At 41.4% G+C, this 18,210-nt stretch overlaps 1 protein-coding gene across 3 annotated transcripts in view; it reads right to left on the bottom strand.

Moving 5' to 3' along the window:
- The window catches only part of TRIO (trio Rho guanine nucleotide exchange factor), a 263,242-nt gene that overhangs the window by 25,959 nt on the left and 219,073 nt on the right, over positions 1–18,210 (bottom strand). For all 3 annotated transcript variants that reach the window (XM_068931428.1, XM_068931431.1, XM_068931429.1), the window contains 7 exons: positions 13,052–13,344; positions 11,082–11,252; positions 6,981–7,076; positions 4,834–4,982; positions 3,968–4,034; positions 914–1,017; positions 154–223 (listed from right to left, as the gene is read on the bottom strand). In XM_068931428.1, the coding sequence (XP_068787529.1) occupies positions 154–223; positions 914–1,017; positions 3,968–4,034; positions 4,834–4,982; positions 6,981–7,076; positions 11,082–11,252; positions 13,052–13,344 (950 nt within the window). The remainder of the gene's footprint in view (positions 1–153; positions 224–913; positions 1,018–3,967; positions 4,035–4,833; positions 4,983–6,980; positions 7,077–11,081; positions 11,253–13,051; positions 13,345–18,210) is intronic.

Below are 18,210 nucleotides of genomic sequence, written 5' to 3'. Positions count from 1 at the left end.
CTCTCTCTCTCTCTCTCTCTCTCCACCTTTTACAATGAGGAATGTTTTATAGCACTTTTTTAGTCATGCTGTAGCACGCGTATATCCTTAATAATCAAACATGTTAGTCACTAATAACAACTGCAGTTCCCCAAAGATTACGCTCATACTTACATGCTTAACAAACAGGGATCCCAGCTTTTCTGGATCTTCAAGGCACTTCTCCAACTCTCCTAAAAAGAAGCTGAACATAAACAGAATAAGTACTTTTTTCTCATCGCACATAATATGGCAATAGGTCATTGCAAGGCAAAGCAGTCTTACTGCAAGGGGTACTTTGTGTCCTCTATCAACAGCTTTGGATGCTCTTAAAATGAAGGATGTTAATGTGAAGCATGTACAGGTTCTTCACGGAAATAGTGTAGTATTTTGTGACAGTACAGTATTTAATAGTGTAGTATTTTCTGAAGAGATGCACCAAATACATGCCCAGAAGCAGAAATGCCGGTGCTCATAAATAAAATTCATTTATTTCATATTTGGATTGAAACCTTCCTCCTACCTAGTCTGAGTGCCCGAGGTGCTCCTATTGCCATGCTAAACTGTAAGGAGTTCTTAAAAGATTGCTTTCTTAGTTAGAGAAGACACGTTCAAAAACATAGTCTCAAACAACCACACAAACTTCTGCACACAATGCTACCCATGTTACAGAGTTTCAGCTGAAGCACTTGCTGCATATAAGCAACCTTGTTTGAAACAAATCTTCCTATCAAAATTTGTAAGGTGAATCTTCTAAATAAGCATCTACAACTCGAAGTGCAGGACCAACTCTATGCACCTGGTTTCTGAATACTTGAGGAAAAACGGGCTTTAAGCCAATCAGTACTACACAGGCTTGTTCATCAGGCAACTTTCGCATTACAGATATACGTACTCTCTGTGCCAGTCATAAATCTGGTGAATGTTTCCAAATACAATCTTGTCTTTGCCCTTCATGTCATCAGGTACACCATCTTCCTTCATAAGTGCCATGTAACCCTGCAACAACCCAAGGCAATCCACTGTGAACATTTCAACTGTAAAAATGTGAGAGCTGCTTTTTAATCCCCCTTTCCCCAGATGCCTTCAAAATCATTTATGACAACCGCTTTCTTGGGACACAAAAACAACCCAACCAAAAAACGTTGTATAAAATAACATAACACAATGTGTGGCCACACAATCTCAAGAATTGGCTTGAGGTGGTCTGCACAACCAGCTCAGAGCGCTAAGAAGATTCATTCGCTCTAGCTAATGGAGCCTGTGCAAGGAGATGAACTCTCTCAAAGCACAGTGGGAGCAGTTATACTGCTTGAGCCAGCTAGAGCTGCTGCCACGTACAAGTCAGAGCCACTGAACTGGCTTCGGCACTACTTTTCTCAGGGTTTCTTATTTCAGATATCCAAACAAAAACTACACACAATTAGTTGAGAAGGAAAGCAGTTGCACTGCACATGGAACTGTGCTGCATGGACTAACATTCACAGCACGAGCAAACTGTACACCAAATAACTGAACATTGATTTTATCAGCAAGCATGCTGGTTGCAATAAAGTTCAATTTACATTTTCCAGTAGTCCTGTCTTCTCTTTTTTGGTGTGTATATATACATACATATATATATATATACATACATACACACACACACACTTGTCTCTCCATGCAATCCTATCATGTAGACACACATGGGTGTATTTAAGTCTCTCAGTACTCATGCAACTCTATTCCTTCTATTTTTTTCTAATACTTCTGTAGCTAATCAGCCAGGTATGTTTTAAGTTTATATTTTGACATTCAGTGTTTTCACTATGAATCATTTTGCTAGTTATGAAAATAAGATCTGTTATCCCTTAAATACTGCAAAATAACTGTTAAAATATTGGGGGAAAGCAACTATCTGTTATAAGTGCTTTTAAAATAAAATTCACCCACCATAGTTTTAATGTTTGTGTGAGAAAGGTGAACTGAAAGATATATGAACTGATCTTCATCTGCTTGCTTCCAAAATTCCTTGTTCAGTTATTGACATCAATACAAAATTCCCTATCAGAATAATCTAAAGCTGACGTCTGCAAATTATTTCATTCTTTTCTCAATAGAAGATATGAAAAATAAAAGATGCTTTTTGATAAGAGAGGGGAAAGAATAATTTCAGATTACTTAAGACATTCAGTAACAGTACTGACCTTCAAGTACAGCGTAAGAAAGAACATTCTACACATTTTATCTCACATATAGACTAACTATCAGTCCACTGTAAATGTTCAATACATTTAAAGCCTGCAGAGTTTGGAATTTATTCCCCTCGGGGATGGCCTTTGATCCTGTTACAAATCTGTTAATCAACTTCCTTAAGGAAATGTGCAGATCCAGGGAAAAAGCGTTTTTCAGAAACCAGTGGAGTTAAATAATAAATCTTACCGTAAAATAATTTAAACTTATCAAGCTTAGTGCCTAAATGCAAAAATGCAGTTAGACTGTGTTCAAACTGGTAGCAGCATCAATAGCATACAGAGTCCCTCCTAACATAAAGTTTGCCTTACCTTTCATTTTCTGAGAATAATTTTGTTTTGTTTAAACAGACATAAGCTTCATTACTTCGAATGCCATTTAACTGCATTAAAAGAAGGTCTTGCCTGAAATGGCTCACCATTTAAAACTTACCACCACGAGCATGAGCAACACATGCATTACTCACTTGAGTAGCGTCACTAAGGTTACCTAAGACAAGTGACACACCTACTGAAAGGTTAGTGGGATCAAAGCCCGAATTAATTGGTAATGCAACAAATGAATGGAGCAACCAAACAGTAACAGAAGGGAAACTGAGGATTCTTGGGGATTCACAGATTTTTAAATCCTCCTACGTGCAAAAATAAGCAATTAAGAAGATGAAATACATTGATTTATAAAGCCTACTCCTCATTGGGTAAGAGTAGGGGAAAAAAGTCATAGTGAATGATAAGGAAAGCAAGTACAATTAATAAAAAATGATTTTCAGTTTAGTCATTAAAAATAACTGTTCAAGACTTGCTGCAGTGAAAGCTCTGCAAGACTTATTGTAAGCTCCACAGCCTGTAACAGGAACACTGGATAACACAATGTGTGAATGACATTTAAATATCAGTCTTACCAAGCTTATTAATCAGATAAAAAAGAGCTCGAGGCCCTCAGACAACACAGGATGAGACAAAATACTGACAAAGAGTGATATGCAAGACTGGCACCCCTCAAAGAGGATATTCACCAATGGCTGACCTTTGCTCAAAGCTTAATATTTGTCAGCTCCCCACGTAGTCTGGCAGGGAGAGATTCTCCTCTGGAGGAGGCTTCAGTGCCAGAACCCATTTTAAGCTGCACTAGAGGAAAATTTAGTACCTGTCCTCCTTTTCCTCCCTCCTCTTAAATCAGAGTGTTTAAGAATTGAAGGTCACTGTCGTACACATTCTCCCAACTCTTTCGTATGCTTCACACGATTGTTCAAGACTTAGGGCAGATGTGTGTTGTTATCTCATTTTACAGATAAAGGAAATGAAGAAGTCTAAGAGAAGCCCAGTAATAGGAAAGAAAGTAGGTCTTTCAAGATCCAGGGTAGTTCCTCTACCTGCTGAGCTACAGTGCTTTTTTGAATTCAGCTATGCTGAATAAAACCGTCTCTAGTCTAAGATACTATTAGGCCAGAAATAGTGATGCTAAAAAATGACAAAGAGCTACATTCCTCGGAAGAACAATAAGGTGCACACAATTATGGGAAGAAAAAAAAACAAATGAGATTTGATACAGCGTTTCTAACCTATTAAAAGCCTGCAGGGCAAAAAACTCATAATGCAAACATTCACATTTTCAGTCTCTTCCCATGTTTTGTTTTGTTTCGAAAAAGCTGTGAGGCTTAAGCCTGGCTTAAGCTGGTTGGTACCACAGAAAATCAAAGTAACGAAAAACTCCATACCTCAACCACGTAGCCCAGATCTCGTACATAATCTCGCTCTGTTTCCACTAATTCCTGTAAGACATAGCTACAATGGAAAGAAAATGGTGAATATATTTCATTAAACAAATGAAACAGATTCTTAAAGAGGAACAATGGCATACAACATTTTTTGCAGTCACATATGTTTGGTAAGCAGAGCTGAAAAGGAAGAATTAATGCAAATTCTTTCCAAACAAGATGTTTCTTTGACTTTGGAACCAGAGCACTCTTGCTCTGTTCATCAAAAGTCAGATGTTTTCCTACATTTATCATTAAAATCAAACATCCAGCTATTATTTAAAATAAAATGTTATTATGTCTCTGGTCAGGGGGGGAAAAAAAAAAAAAAGGGACACTTAAGTTTACGAACTGAGAGTTACTTCTTCCCAGAGACTTAAATGCTTCTTGAAACCAGGCATGTTTTTGTTCTACCATGGTAACAGTTCACTACTACATACAGAAATTAAGAGTCCACTGGGGAACGGTGTGGGGGAACAATACAAGAGGGAAGACCAGTTTTTTGAAGCCTAACAGCCTTTTGAATATTTAAAGATCAGTACTTTTTTCCATGATAGCTGAGACTGACACATGACAAAAGTCAAACACAGATATGGCTGAAAGTTGCAAAAAATTGAAATTGCAGCTAGTATTTGAGAATTTTTTTTTTTTTGCATAAGGTGACTGTATGCTTGACACCTAACACAATCCCCACTCCCTTTCAGATTTAACAGTTTCTGCTGCCAGTTCAAAATAGACAGTTTCTAACACTCCATTTATCTTTACAAAACTTAATCAAAAATTATTTTCAAAACTTAATCAAAAATAAAGTGAAAAAGTGGTCTTACTGTCGTCTTTTTAAGGAGCTGGATTTCCTTTCTTCCATCTCATCTATGGGTGATGAGGAGGAGAGAAGGGAGTTGTCTGAAGGGTTGAAGGACGGACTGCTGCTGTCACCTTGATCTACCAACAGGGAACTTGGACGGTCCTCAAGGGCCTGAGAAGGTATTTGAGAAAGACGGCAACAATGCCTCATTTCTCCTTTACGCACAAGACACATGTAAGCACAGCTCTATATGGGAACCTATGGGAGATCAATTACTGCAGTTTGGCAAGGGAGCTGCCAAGCTTCCATTAAAGTAACAATTTGCCTATTCAGGACAGATAACTTAACCTTAAAAGCAGCATACTTAAAATAGGCCAGTCTATCCTTCATAGGAAAAGGAAGGAGTCCAGTTGGTTTGAGCAGCAAGGGCTGAATGCCAGAGTATCCTGACCAGGATTCCAGTACCTCTATGGTGGAAGCTACACCTATATATGTTATTGTCATACTTCAGCCCTTTTGTATGCAAGTTACTTGTGATAATAAATAGGATATCATTAAAGGGGACTCTTCAGATATTGCATTTTTATCACAACAGAAGTGACATTCTTTGTCAGACACCCTATCATATTAACTAGGCAAAATACTGATTTAGTGAGGAAGATACCAGACTTCTACACTGCCAATGTTGCTTTTGAGCTTCATGACAGTTCAGATCCTCGGAAAGAGTCCCCATGCCTTATGTAAGGTAGACTATCTCCCTCTACTATCTGCCATCCTGAGTATGGACTCTGCAGTCTTCTGCTTGTCAAATAGGTGGGAGCAGCCATGGCAAAAAGAATATGAAGAAGCTGCTATGAAGTATTTATTGGGCCTCTCTAATTCAAAATCATAGTCTTGGATCAAGCTACAGTTATGTATCACGTTTGCGCTGAATGTTACAGCAGGACATGTTTACCTCACCAGGGCGGGGTTCAGCTGTAATCTTTTTTTTCTTCTCCCCACAAAAAGTGAAAACCAAATAATGATATGACACAAAGAGATGGCCTGAAAACCAGGAGAAGCTGGCCTTTGGCTAAAAGTGTGAAATGAGAACATCCCCACCAGGGACTATAGGCAGGGATCATTCAGTTACATCTACTGCTAGGCTGCCTGAGACACACGTGGACTATTAAACTTTCCATTTAGAAAGGCTGCTTTGAATTTTTCTGTAGATGACTTCTTGTTCACTCTTCTGGTGCAACGGAAGTGAAAAGCAAAGTTAATACTCCACAAGAAAGCAAAAAATATCTCATGTAGCAATACAAGTCAAGGGTATTCTTTGGAAAGGGGAAACGTTAAATAGACATCCACATTTCTCATTTGGAAATTCAGAACTGCTTCAATCAAGAAAGGGCCTGGTAAACATCAGCCCCTGGTAATATGTGGTTGCCATATTGCAGCTCCCTGTAGAGTTTTCACAGTGGCACTGCACGCTTATTACTAAGCCCAACATAGTCTGTGTAGCAAAAGGCAGACTGTAAAAGTATGGAGGGAAGGAAGGACTTTCTGAATTATCCATACACCCTACTCTTTGTCAGTGAGCACCTTCAGGAATATAGAAGCTTTCAAACACAAACTTTAAGAAGTCGACATAAACCGCTCCTAGTTAATTTGTTAGCAAACACTGCAAAACAAGGAAAGAACAGCTAACATACAAAACGACCTTCTCTTACTTTTAGATATTTCTCTTGTCATGTTGCCTACAGAACAGCTAGATAACCCTCAAAGTCATTTATGCTATCTATTTTACCACTAAACACTGCGAGATTTGCTGTAAATTTAGTTCTGGGGTTTCTTCTAACAAAGGTCTATCATGCAAATCAGAGTAACTCTGGCACTTAGCATTCACGCACCAATAGTATACCGATACATTTTTTTCCCCTTCTCCCTGCCCAGTATTCATTGTTTTTCCCCTCCCTGCATAGCCATCTATTCTGTAAGCGTTTTCACAAAAGCGTATGTACAAAATGATCTGCATGCAAAACCAAAAGATGACTTTTGAAACAGGACATCAAGTTTTACAAGTCAAAGGCATATGCTTAGGATGGGCATGGGGCCATTTGTTGAATAGCAAGCTGGGACTTCCAGACACGACTTCATTAAGCACGTGAACCTGCCAGTCAGCCTCACCATTTTACTTTTGACGAGCTCTTCAATCGCACTGACTAGTTCTGCAGCACTGGGTGTCTCGGAGCTGGTCGGTCGCACCAGTAATCGAGAAGATGTCTGTGCAGAGACATAAAGGGAAGAGGATCCCAGAGTTAGCTTGGCACTTGCCCAAGGATCAAGAGCCCTCCTTCACCCCTCTGTCAGGCAAAGGTACCCAGCAATAATTGTCACTTTAATATAATATTAACATCATCCCCCTTCCAGATTATGCAACTGGAGTTGGAAAATTTAAGTAACTCCCACAGAAGCTAAAGGTTGAAAGATCTTCTTGCCTTCTGTTATAACTACAGGGATAAAAAAAAAAATCCTGTTTCTACATGGATTAGCAGTCAAGGAAGTACCTGTCATCTTGTTGATTACAGTAAAACCTGGTGAATAGCTATAAAAGTCACCTGAGCTGACTGGTTGGCAGCAAACAATGAGTTAATGTTATTTTATTGCTGATTAAACAAAGTAACAACTGCAAAAAATAATGGGAACCAAGATGCTTAACATACAGCAGGAAACATCAATTAAGCCACAAAAAAATACAAGAGTAACTTAGGGGCATCTACTTTCCTAAAGCAGCTGGACTAGACTGCCCAGATTCAGAGGGGAAATTAAGCTCACCATTCCTTGTGCCATCCATTTTCCCCAATGGTATGTGTAGAGTACAGAAGGTCTCTGGCCTCACAAGCTATAAAGTGCTCGTTTATAGATACAACCGAAGGTAAAAGGTGTTCACAGTAAAGGAACCTGGGAGAGGGCCATTCAGTTCAGCCTCAGTAATTTGCAAACACAGAGTGGTTTGCACATTACATTTGTCTTTAAATAACTGGAGAGTGGAAATGGGGTGCAATATGAACCTTACTTCATATTACAAGCAGCACAGCGAACATCATGTGGCACAGGGTAAGCTGTCCTGCAAACGTTTCCAACGGTTTGGACAAAGAAATGGCATGTATGACGACTTAACACAGGGGGTTCTGCTCAAATCAAGGATAGGTGTGGCAAGGCTCCCCATAATTCAATGAAAAAAAAAGAAAAAGAGTACATAGGTTCAGGTAGTTTGCTTGTATTTGCCTTATTCAGAAAGGAAAACGGGGGTTGGGTAAGCAAAGGAAATACAGACAAACTTAAATGGAAAGATAGGGGAACTGAGCCAAAGCAGAGACAGAACACAAGTCAACGTAATGCTGTGTCAGAGTTAACAAAAAGAGAGAATAAAAACAAAAATAATTAGTTTCATATTAATATAACTGATCTTGAAACTTTAACACTGCTTATCCAAAAAATAAATGCAAACAACTTGTAAACTGCCATCAAATGCAAATCCATGAGGTGTGCAATGATTCTGCCGAACAGAGGGATGCATACTGTGCAGATGAGCTCTTACGGGAGAAAAGGGTCGTATTATTTAGTGATATATGACAAATCAACATGGCCTAGCACATGGTGTTTGCATGCACACTGAAAACTGAGCAATCCCACAGCTCATGCGTCTTTTAAGCAATCTTATGCTCCTGATTCGGATGTGAAAACTGGGTTTTCAAAAGCTATGCCTGTATACAGGTTTTCACTTTGTACGAAGAGCTGAACTTAGCCTTACAAAACAATGGTAGGGTCAAGGTCCCTCCTCCCTGTTACTGCTCCATAGGAGTGTATGGGGTGTGACAGTCGGCAGGACTTCTGAACCGCCAGTTTCCAGTTCAGGTAGGCATATTGTATATTATAATCAAAAAGAGGGTGAGGCTGGGCTGCACAGAGGAAATCTGCCGGTTGACCATCTTCTGTGTGATATGCTCTGGGAGCGGAATAAGGAGAGGAGCAGGGTGCACTGGGGAATGTGCAAGTGCGAGGCATTGCTAGAGCCCACAGGGGCTGGCCAGGGAGGACAGAGCCAGCAGTGGGGATTTTCCAACATGAGGGTAGCCCACAAGCCCTGGCGAGGATGCAAGGCTTGCAGCGAGGCACAGCCTCAAAGCCAAGCCGCTGAGGTCACAGAAAGGAGGAGATGTTCCTGGGGAGCCAGAGGAACCGAGCAGCCCAAGAAACCACCAAGCACAGCAGGAATGCGAAGGAGGACTCCACCCAGAAGGCAGACAACAGGGGATTTGTCTTCAAGTCTTTTATTAATGAGTAACTACATCTGTAGAGCCAACCGGGTTCTGCTAGGTAAAACTCAGCTCTGGCTTTTTGCTTTCTCATTCCCATAAAACATTTGCTTTAGGTACTGGAAACTGGTGGTGCCTCTTAGTGCACGGGCTTCAGGAAGGCCCAGGCAAACTCCCAGGCTGCTGCATGACAGGACTTTTCTGCCTCCCACCACACGGTAGGACAGACATCACACCAAAGCAACGGGCCACAGAAGAATCACAATTTACATATTCTGAAAAAACTATGCTACACTATTAACTATACCAAATTGTAACTTCTTCAAAGTCTTCTGTACAATGCAGTTCAACCTACTTCACAAATTGCCCCAACGTGTTTTCACACGTTGGAGTGGGTGCACGTTAAGCTTTCAAGAAATAAAAGTAAAACCTACTGGGGGTTGAAAGCTACTCAAAGGTTCTTCCTCAATGATCTTAAGGGTCTGACTTTGCCCTAGAAATGCAAAAGTGAGTGGACACTCGCTTACAAGCATATCCCTTCACATAACTGTTCTTGCTGTGTGAAAAGAACTACACAAGCAAAAGCAATTTTTACCTAGAGAACTTTTTATAAGGCTTTGTATCATCATTTTAAACCACAGAAGGGATATGCAAATGTGGCAGCTTACCAACAAAAACTTTAACATGTTTTCACCAACATTATTTGCATTCTATTTCTAAACCTCCAACCAAGATTATTATTTTCTAGCATTAAGATATTCTCTCCATTCTGAAGGTAGACAAGATTTTAAAATGGCTTTTTTTGTTCCTGTTCTGTTTCAGGAATATTTCCCCAAATATTAACCTACTCTTGTATTACACACTTCCAAATCAGAAAACATGTAGGAAACAAATACATGTAGAGCATGGAAGCCAGCCGTTTTGATCCAAAAGATAGTGGAATAAAGGAAAAGAGGAAAAAAGTCAACAAGATAAGCCAAGGCTGTCAAAAACATCTGCCTCACTCAAAACAGTGAGTAACCACCCACAAAAGTCAACATCAATGAGCTCATGCTACAGAAGACAATGGCTGAAAACTTTAAAGAGCAAAATGGGGAGAAAATAAGAATGTATTTGCTGTAGAAATCCAGACTGCTTCCATTCTAAAACCCTCTATTTCCAGGCTTGATACTTGACCCAGGTTGAAAATTGAAGAAAAACCTCTAAAATGTATGAATGTCAAAGTTTAAGGAAAACAGTTTATATGTAAATAAGGTTTCCTTCACACAGTTACTACCCACGTCCGAAATTTGATTACTGCTTGGAAATTTTACCCTCAGTATTAACGAGGCTTTGTTCGCAAAGAACAGTTAGACCATCTTTATCAGGATATTAACCTCTTAGTGCACTTGCAGAGACCAAAAAAAAAAAAAAACCAAAATTTTGCTGCTATTAAAAAGCACCTTAGAGTCAATGTGAATAGCTTCTTCTGCTCATATGTACACAGATTTCTCCCCCCCTCCACCCTCCAAACTAAATTTAACAAAAATAGAAAGGCATGGTGAATAGTCTATGATCTAAAAAGGTCTCCAGTGAACTACAGGTAATTGCTCCACATAGACTTTCCTTGCATATAATACTTTAACCTAAGTACCCAAAAGTATGATTGTAAAACAAAAATTTAATTGCTAAATACGGCACGAGTTAAACAGACGTAAAATAGGCCTGCACACACACACAAAGCTGCCCATTTCTACCTTTCAAATAAATACTTGTATAAAAATTTCTGCACTTGTGCATTTAAAATAGATGCATTTAACTCACAATCACAGCAAATCCTTTCCAAGTTGTCTAAAGTGGTATGGTTGTTATTTCTGTCTATCAAAAAGATATATTAAATGCATTACAGAGGTTTTTGGAAACAGAAGAAAGATTTGGGCAAGGAGAGGTTATTTCAACCTGCCAACTCCTTCCCGGCTTTCCTTCCTACCTTGTCATCCTGTGAGTCTGGTTGGAGAAGACTGTGCTGCTGAATTGCCATGGGAGGAGGAAGCGGTACAGCGTCCGCTCCCTCTTCACCTTCTTCCTCTCCACAGCTCTGCATGCCTGAAGAGGATGACTTGGAGAGAGTGCCACTGCTCAGCCCCTCGTTCCGACCTCTCTGCAAATAAAATCAAAAAAGTCAAGCTCTGTCACCTCCTTAGCAGCGTGAAGCTAGTTAACTAGAAGCTCGTCTTAAACAAGTCCGTTCTGCAGAGTCATCTTTTTGCCGACAAGTCAAGATGGTCCTGCACAGTTCAATTTCTCAAGTGATGAAAAAGCAGATGCCAAAGATTTTTTTTTTTTTCAGTGCTTGGTAAAAGCAGATGCATTAAGATACTGAGAACCAGACATTCAGTTTGAAATTTACTCCAGGGAAGTGTTTCCAAAGCAGTGCTTGCACGCCAAGTTCAGGTCGGTAAAACACGAGCTGTCTCCTTCTAACTTAGAAATGCAAGAATTTTGTATCTGAAATGCCAGCCCTCATAATCAAATGTTTGAAGGCTATAAAAAACTATTACAACATGAAGGATTTTGACAATTATCCTTTCTGACTTTCCCCTCCCCGTGTTTTAAAGTAGTGTAAGCAGACTGCTTTTATTATTAAAGTTGCATTGAAAGGCAGCCCTACCACCTATACAAGTAACTATGACTTCAATTACCTATGGCTTAAAGCAACTGACCTTCAAGTATAATTTTACTGTCTTCAAAGGAATAGAGGGTCCTCATTTTTTCCTTGCTTTAAGGCAAGAGTCTTAGTTTTTTCCTTACTCTCAGAACTGCAAAATAATGGTTACTTCCCAAACAACGCTACAACTGCACCACACAGTTGGGTGTTTTTGTACAGCCTCACATTCAAGGACAGAGGCTAATGCTCTTTCCTAAACCCCATCTCCCACTTCACTACTCTGCCAAGCCTCTGGTCTTTTTGTCTTTTCTCTTCCTGCTTACACTGTATAACTTCACTGCTTCCAAGCCTGAAATAAAACATGCCAGGAGCAAAGAAAAAAGGTAAAAAAAAAAAAAATTACTGGGCACCTGAAACCAGTTTTCTATACAGTAATGATCAAAACTGCCAGCCAGATTCAAGTCAAGTAAAAAGGACTAATGATGTAGTGTTCAAGTGACTGCACCCATGGAAGCAGTAAGATGCTGTTCATTTCAACCTGAGCTATAGGTTCCTAACAGGAGTTTGGTTTGATCTGTGCCTAACTGGATGCAGGCTCTGCTCATATACGAGTTCCAGACTTAGGAGGACACGCACATTTGTGAGAGGAGGGGAAATCTTCAGTAGATGTCTGTGGTGGCAAATCTGTAATAGTTCACCGTTTCCTTCCCTCTTATGAAAACTGATATGTTTATTATCTAACTGATGGTAAAGACCCTTTGATTTGAAGGGCCAGTAATTCTTTTGTGCTTTAACTCTTGCTCAAGGCAGAAGTACAGCTTTAAGCAGTTAAGAAGTTCTCTCCATATCTTCCCAGATCTATCAGCAAGACTGGAAAGGGAAATACAAAATGACCTGATTATTCACAGAATATGAACCAGCTTTACTCACAAGGCTGATTTTTTCAGTGGAATTTAACAGCAAAGCCAAACAACAACTTTTTCCTCCCCCATTTCTGTTCTTAAACTAGAGTTCTTTCTCCAGTGAACTGTACTAAAGCTCTCAGTACTGAAGGGCACATACTATGCTTGGCAGAGGATTTACGTAGAGAACAGCAGTCATCAAGCATGAGTAGTATGTCATATGCCATTTAGGCCCATCTGCCGGAGAGTAAACTGAGAAGACAGCCTTTACTTGACCACCTTTAGTTCTAACACAAAAACAAGTTTCTTCTTACGTTTGTTATCCAAAAGACATAACCTGAAAACACATCCTCAGGAACATACCGCAATGAAGTTATCCTGGACACTTACTTCTTCAATAGTTTCATCCTGTGGGGTTGCTGCACTATCATCAGAGTCCTTCTGTGAGCCTGCATCTGCGCTTTTGCGAACCTCTCTGCTCTTCTTATGCTTATGGGCCAGTTTTTTGACATGCCCATCTGCTTTTCCACTGCTAAGACGCCTCACGGGACTGGTAAGCCATTTTCGCAAAGTGTTGCCGGGGCGCTTGGGACCCGGGGAGCTCTGTGCACCGATCATGTGGGGCTGAAGCGATGTTACCGAAGCAGGAGGACTGGCGTCATTACTGGAGACTGAAAGGGAGTCTGAGAAAAGAACAAGGGGAACGTTTTAAAGGGGAAATACTGATAGGTAAAAAAACAAGGCAAAGAACACGCATAGTATAAACCCCCCCCACCAGTTTGTCTCAAGGAAAGCCCAAAAGTCGTTATTGCCTCCTGCAAGACAGATGTAATCTGCTGATTGGTAACACAGCATTAACCATTGTAGATCACATCATTGCTTATCAAAATCAGCAGCATCTGCCTGCCAACCATTTATGCCACTTGAAGCTGTATGAAAACACAGGGGAACTATAAGCCTTACAAGCCTACAGCAATTTCCTAAAGATGACCTGCAACTTACTGTGCTCAGTACAGGACGCATTACTGGAGCAATTCAAGGACACCAACAGGAGACTATTTTAAAGACTCAAGAAATGCTCTTAATTATTTAAAAACACCCTAGGCTTCAACAACACCACAACTATCACTGCTCCATACTGTACGTGCTGGCCTCCCATGCATATCCACAGTTGATAGGCTTACAATAGTCAAGCTTTTGAGCAAAGAGGGCAGGAGACCTGGGTAGAGGAAGACAACACTCCTGGCAAAACTCGAACAGAAGAACAGGGTATACAGAAGATGGAAGCAAGGACAGGCCACCTGGGATGAATCCAGGGACGTGGTTCAAGTATGTAGGGATGAGGCTAGGAAGGTCAAGGCCCATCTGGAGTTTAATTTGATAAGGGATGCCAAGGGCAAAAAAAAAGGGCTTCTTTAAATACATCAGTAACAAAAGGAAGATTAAGGGAAAGTAGGCCTGCTGCTGAATGCGGCGGGGGCCCTGGTGACAAAGGACAGAGAAAAAGCTGAGGTACTGAATGCCTTCTTCACCTCAGTCTTTACTTGTAAAACAGGCCATAGAGAATGCCAGGCCCTGGAGAGCAGGGGGAAAGCCTGCAGAAAGGAAGACTTTCCATTGGTTGAGGAGGATCAGGTTAGGGATCTCTTAAGCAAACTGGACCCTCAGCACTCGTGGGTGCATCCCATCACAGCCCAGGGAGCTGGTGTATGCCATTGCGAGGCCACTCTCCATCATCTTGGAAAGGTCATGGCAATCAGGAGAGGTGCCTGAGGACTGGAAGAAAGCCAGTGTCACTCCAGTCTTCCAAAAGGGCAGGGACGACAACCCAGGGGACCACAGGCCTGTCAGCCTCCCCTCAGTCCTTGGAAAGGTGATGGAACAGTTCATCCCCTAGATACTGTTTCCAAGGAAAAGGCGGCGATCAGGCATAGTCAGCACCAAAGGGAAATCGTGCTTGACCAATCTGATAGCCTTCTATGATAGGACAACTGGCTGGGTAGATGAGGGCAGAGCAGTGGATGTTGTCTCCCTGGCCTTCACTAAGGCTTTTGACACTGTCTCCCATCGCGTTCTCCTAGGCAAGCTGAGGAGGAGCGGGCTAGATGAGTGGACGGTGAGGTGGACTGAAAACTGGCCGAACAGCAGTGCTCACAGGGTGGTGATCAACAGCACAGAGGCTAGTTGGAGGCCTGCAGCTAGCAGTGTCCCCCAATACCGGGTCTAGTATTGTCTAGCTTATTCATCAGTGACCTGGATGAAGTGACAGAGTGCACTCTCAGCAAGTTTGCAAATGACACAAATCTGGGAGGAGTGGCTGATACAGCAGAGGGCGGTGCTGCCATTCAGAGGGACCTGGACAGGCTGGAGAAATGGGAAGGGAGAAACCTCCTGAAGTTCAACAAAGGCAAGTGCAGGGTCCTGCCCCTAGGGAGGAATAACCCCGTGCACCAGGCCAGGCTAGGGGCTGAGCTGCTGGAAAGTAGCTCTGCAGGAAGGGCCCTGGGAGTCCTGGTGGGCAACAAGTGGACCATGAGCCAGCAATGTGCCCTTGTGGCCAAGAAAGCTGATGGCATCCTGGGGTGCATTAGGAATTACCGACAGGTGGAGGGAGGTGATGCTCCCCCTCTCCTCAGCCCTGGGGAGGCCCCACCCGGAGTACTGTGCCCAATTCTGGGCTCCCCAGTACACGGACAGAGGGATGGAGCTACTGGAGCGAGTCCTGCAGAGGGCCACAAATGGGATGGAAGGTCCTAGAGCCTCCCTCCTGTGAGGAAAGGCTGAGAGAGCTGGGCCTGTTCCCCCTGGAGAAGAGAAGGCTGAGGGGGGATCTGATCAATGCATGTAAGTATGTGAAGGGAGAGCGCCAAGAGGATGGGGCCAGGCTCTTCTCCGTGGTGCCCAGTGACAGGACGAGAGGCAACGAGCACAGCCTGAAACACAGGAAGCTGTATCTGAAGATGAAGAAAAACCCGTTTCCTGCGAGGGTGACTGAGCCCTGGAACAGGTCGCCTGGAGAGGCTCTGCAGTCTCCCTCCCTGGAGATATTCCAAAGCTGTCTGGACGCAGTCCTGGCTAATGTGCTCTAGGTGACCCTGCTTGAGCAGGGGAGTTGGACTAGGAGATCTTTAAAGGTCCTTTCCAGCCTCAACTGTTCTGTGATTCATCAAGTGGCTCTGCATACCTCCTAACCCAGATATATATTCCTATTTAGCACTGTTGCCAGTCATGCGGTAGTTTTGAGTGTGTACTGTTTAATGTGTACTGTTTTGAGCATGGACATGAAAAGCAAAAAACAGCCTCAAAATTTTGCAAATCCGAAGAGTATTACAAACACTGTAATTTATTTCCCCAATCCTAGGGAAAGGAGTAAGAAGAATCAAGAGAACTGTTAAACATCTATTTCTTTTGCTTTATTCTTCTGAATTCTTTTTTTTTTTTTTTTTAAGATTCATAACAGCTATGTTTAAAAGCCCATTTGCTCAAATCTCAGGATCAGAAGTATTTCTTTGCATGACAATGCCTGAAATTCTATAACCAAACAATGGATATACTTTTCCCATAGTTATATATGTGTATGAGGTCAATACTACTTTCCCACTGAAGCTCCCGTCACCTGGACTGGATAGTACGCTTATAATAAACACCCACCGGATGAGCTATTGCTAGACTATCTATTCTGCGCCCCCCCCCCCCCCCCCAATTGACCACAATGATTTTTCCCCAACAGTACTCCCCTCCTAAAAACATACTATTTTTAGGCACGTTTGCTTACCACCACTCCTATGAATATTATTTACAACCACTGTTTTAAAAAGGCCCTGCTAGGCTGTCAATTATGATGTTTTTCTGTGTTCGCGTTATTGTAGATAGATCAGTTTATATAAGGAAGACAAATAATGTTGTGTTGAATCTTTCTACTCCTAGGAATTAAGTGCAGTGTTTGCATTCCTCCTTGGAGTTTGACACAGATGGGCAGGTCACCTCTTCAGGCAGCCTTTCCATAAGAGGCATATTGCCAATCTAACCAGAGGAAGTTTAAATTTTGTAGGATAATTCAGGCATGGTCTTGTAGCAATAGATTTCACTGCAAACGCCCAAATGCCTTGGATCTACACAGAAGTACGTGAGCCTGTTCTGCTTCCACAGAGCACTAAGTGCAAATTACGGCTTAGAAGCTGCAACTGAGATGACAAAAAAGGCATGGAATGGGAGGGTAATAAGACTTCTTATTTTTCCTTCACTATTCAAGCTGTTCCAAAGAGGCTAATCTCAAAGAATGAAAGCTACTGAGCAACAAAAAAGGAATAGAAATACTAGCATCCTTTCCCTGGAATCCAGATTTGCAACCTCTCAGGCTGTATATGTCACCATTATTCTTTGTATTAATAAAAGCCAAACTACCTCCGTTAACACACATATGACCATTACAATACTTTGGCTCTGAAGCTAAAATCTTCTGCAAGTTAGGTGTTTTGAACATATACATAACAATAACCGCTATTAACCAACACTGTCATCATGCTCCCCCAAAATAAAAGAAGATAAACTTAATGACAAAGCATGCCCTTCAGTCCAACAAGCTAGTTACTAATGCTTTGAAGCAAGTTACCCAGAATCATGATCTATAGAATTATTTTCTAGCCACTGCTTTAATTGTGCTGCACAAGTCTAAGCTGACTTTCTGTGAGGCCGTTACCCTGGTTTCAAGGCCTTAAGCAATGTCTAATCTAAACAAGTAGATGCATAATTACACTGTTTAGCTTTATCTCTAAACCATGGGCTATTGGTGCTGCAGAACTACCACACTCTTCTCTTGGTCAAGAAGGAAACCTAAGGAAGCAATTAATTATCTACAACAATAGCTCTCAACTTGTCATCTGAGGACCCCTCCAGTCTCATGGATCACTTCTTAAGGCTCCTTAGTACATACGGGAGAAAAGCCAGTCGTCAGCATCTGCACTAGAACAGCTTTTTTCCCCCCCCCCCCCTCCTTTTTTTAAATACAGTGGTCTGCTCATTAAAAAAAATCCAAATAAAATACTCCCAACTGCAAGCTCTCCCCAGGGATCCAAAGAGTCTCCTATTAAACCTGTGCAAGAAGTTAATTTGACTGCCTTTTCACAAAACTCAACTTTACCTTTGCAGTACCATGCATCTTTTAATTTTTTATTTCAGAATAAAAATCTGCTGCTCTGCTAATGGAAGACAGAAGAACAGAAAGCAGTGCTAGTGGTCTTGTAAATAAGTTTCTTCAAGCAGAAACTAAACGCTTCGCTTTAAAGACTCCCAAGCTAGACAATGTTATTGTTGCTCAGCCAAGTTTGTCTTTCATTTGTACATATTTTTCAAGTGCTAGTGACAGTCCATACAAATTCCTTCTACAAGGAAAATAGAGCACTTTTTCGTGTTTATAAAAGAAAAGTAATTCTTAAGCCTTCATACTGAAGTTCCCTATGTACTAATGTTCCATATTTTTCTATCATCAGTTGCATTTTTTCCCCCTCTACATTTACCCCTTCCTAAATAAGAAAAAGGCAGTCTGGTGG

This window comes from Struthio camelus, chromosome 2 (genome assembly GCF_040807025.1).
Source record: "Struthio camelus isolate bStrCam1 chromosome 2, bStrCam1.hap1, whole genome shotgun sequence".
Taxonomy (NCBI): Eukaryota; Metazoa; Chordata; class Aves; order Struthioniformes; family Struthionidae; genus Struthio; species Struthio camelus.
This window is presented reverse-complemented; position numbering and strand designations above follow the sequence as displayed.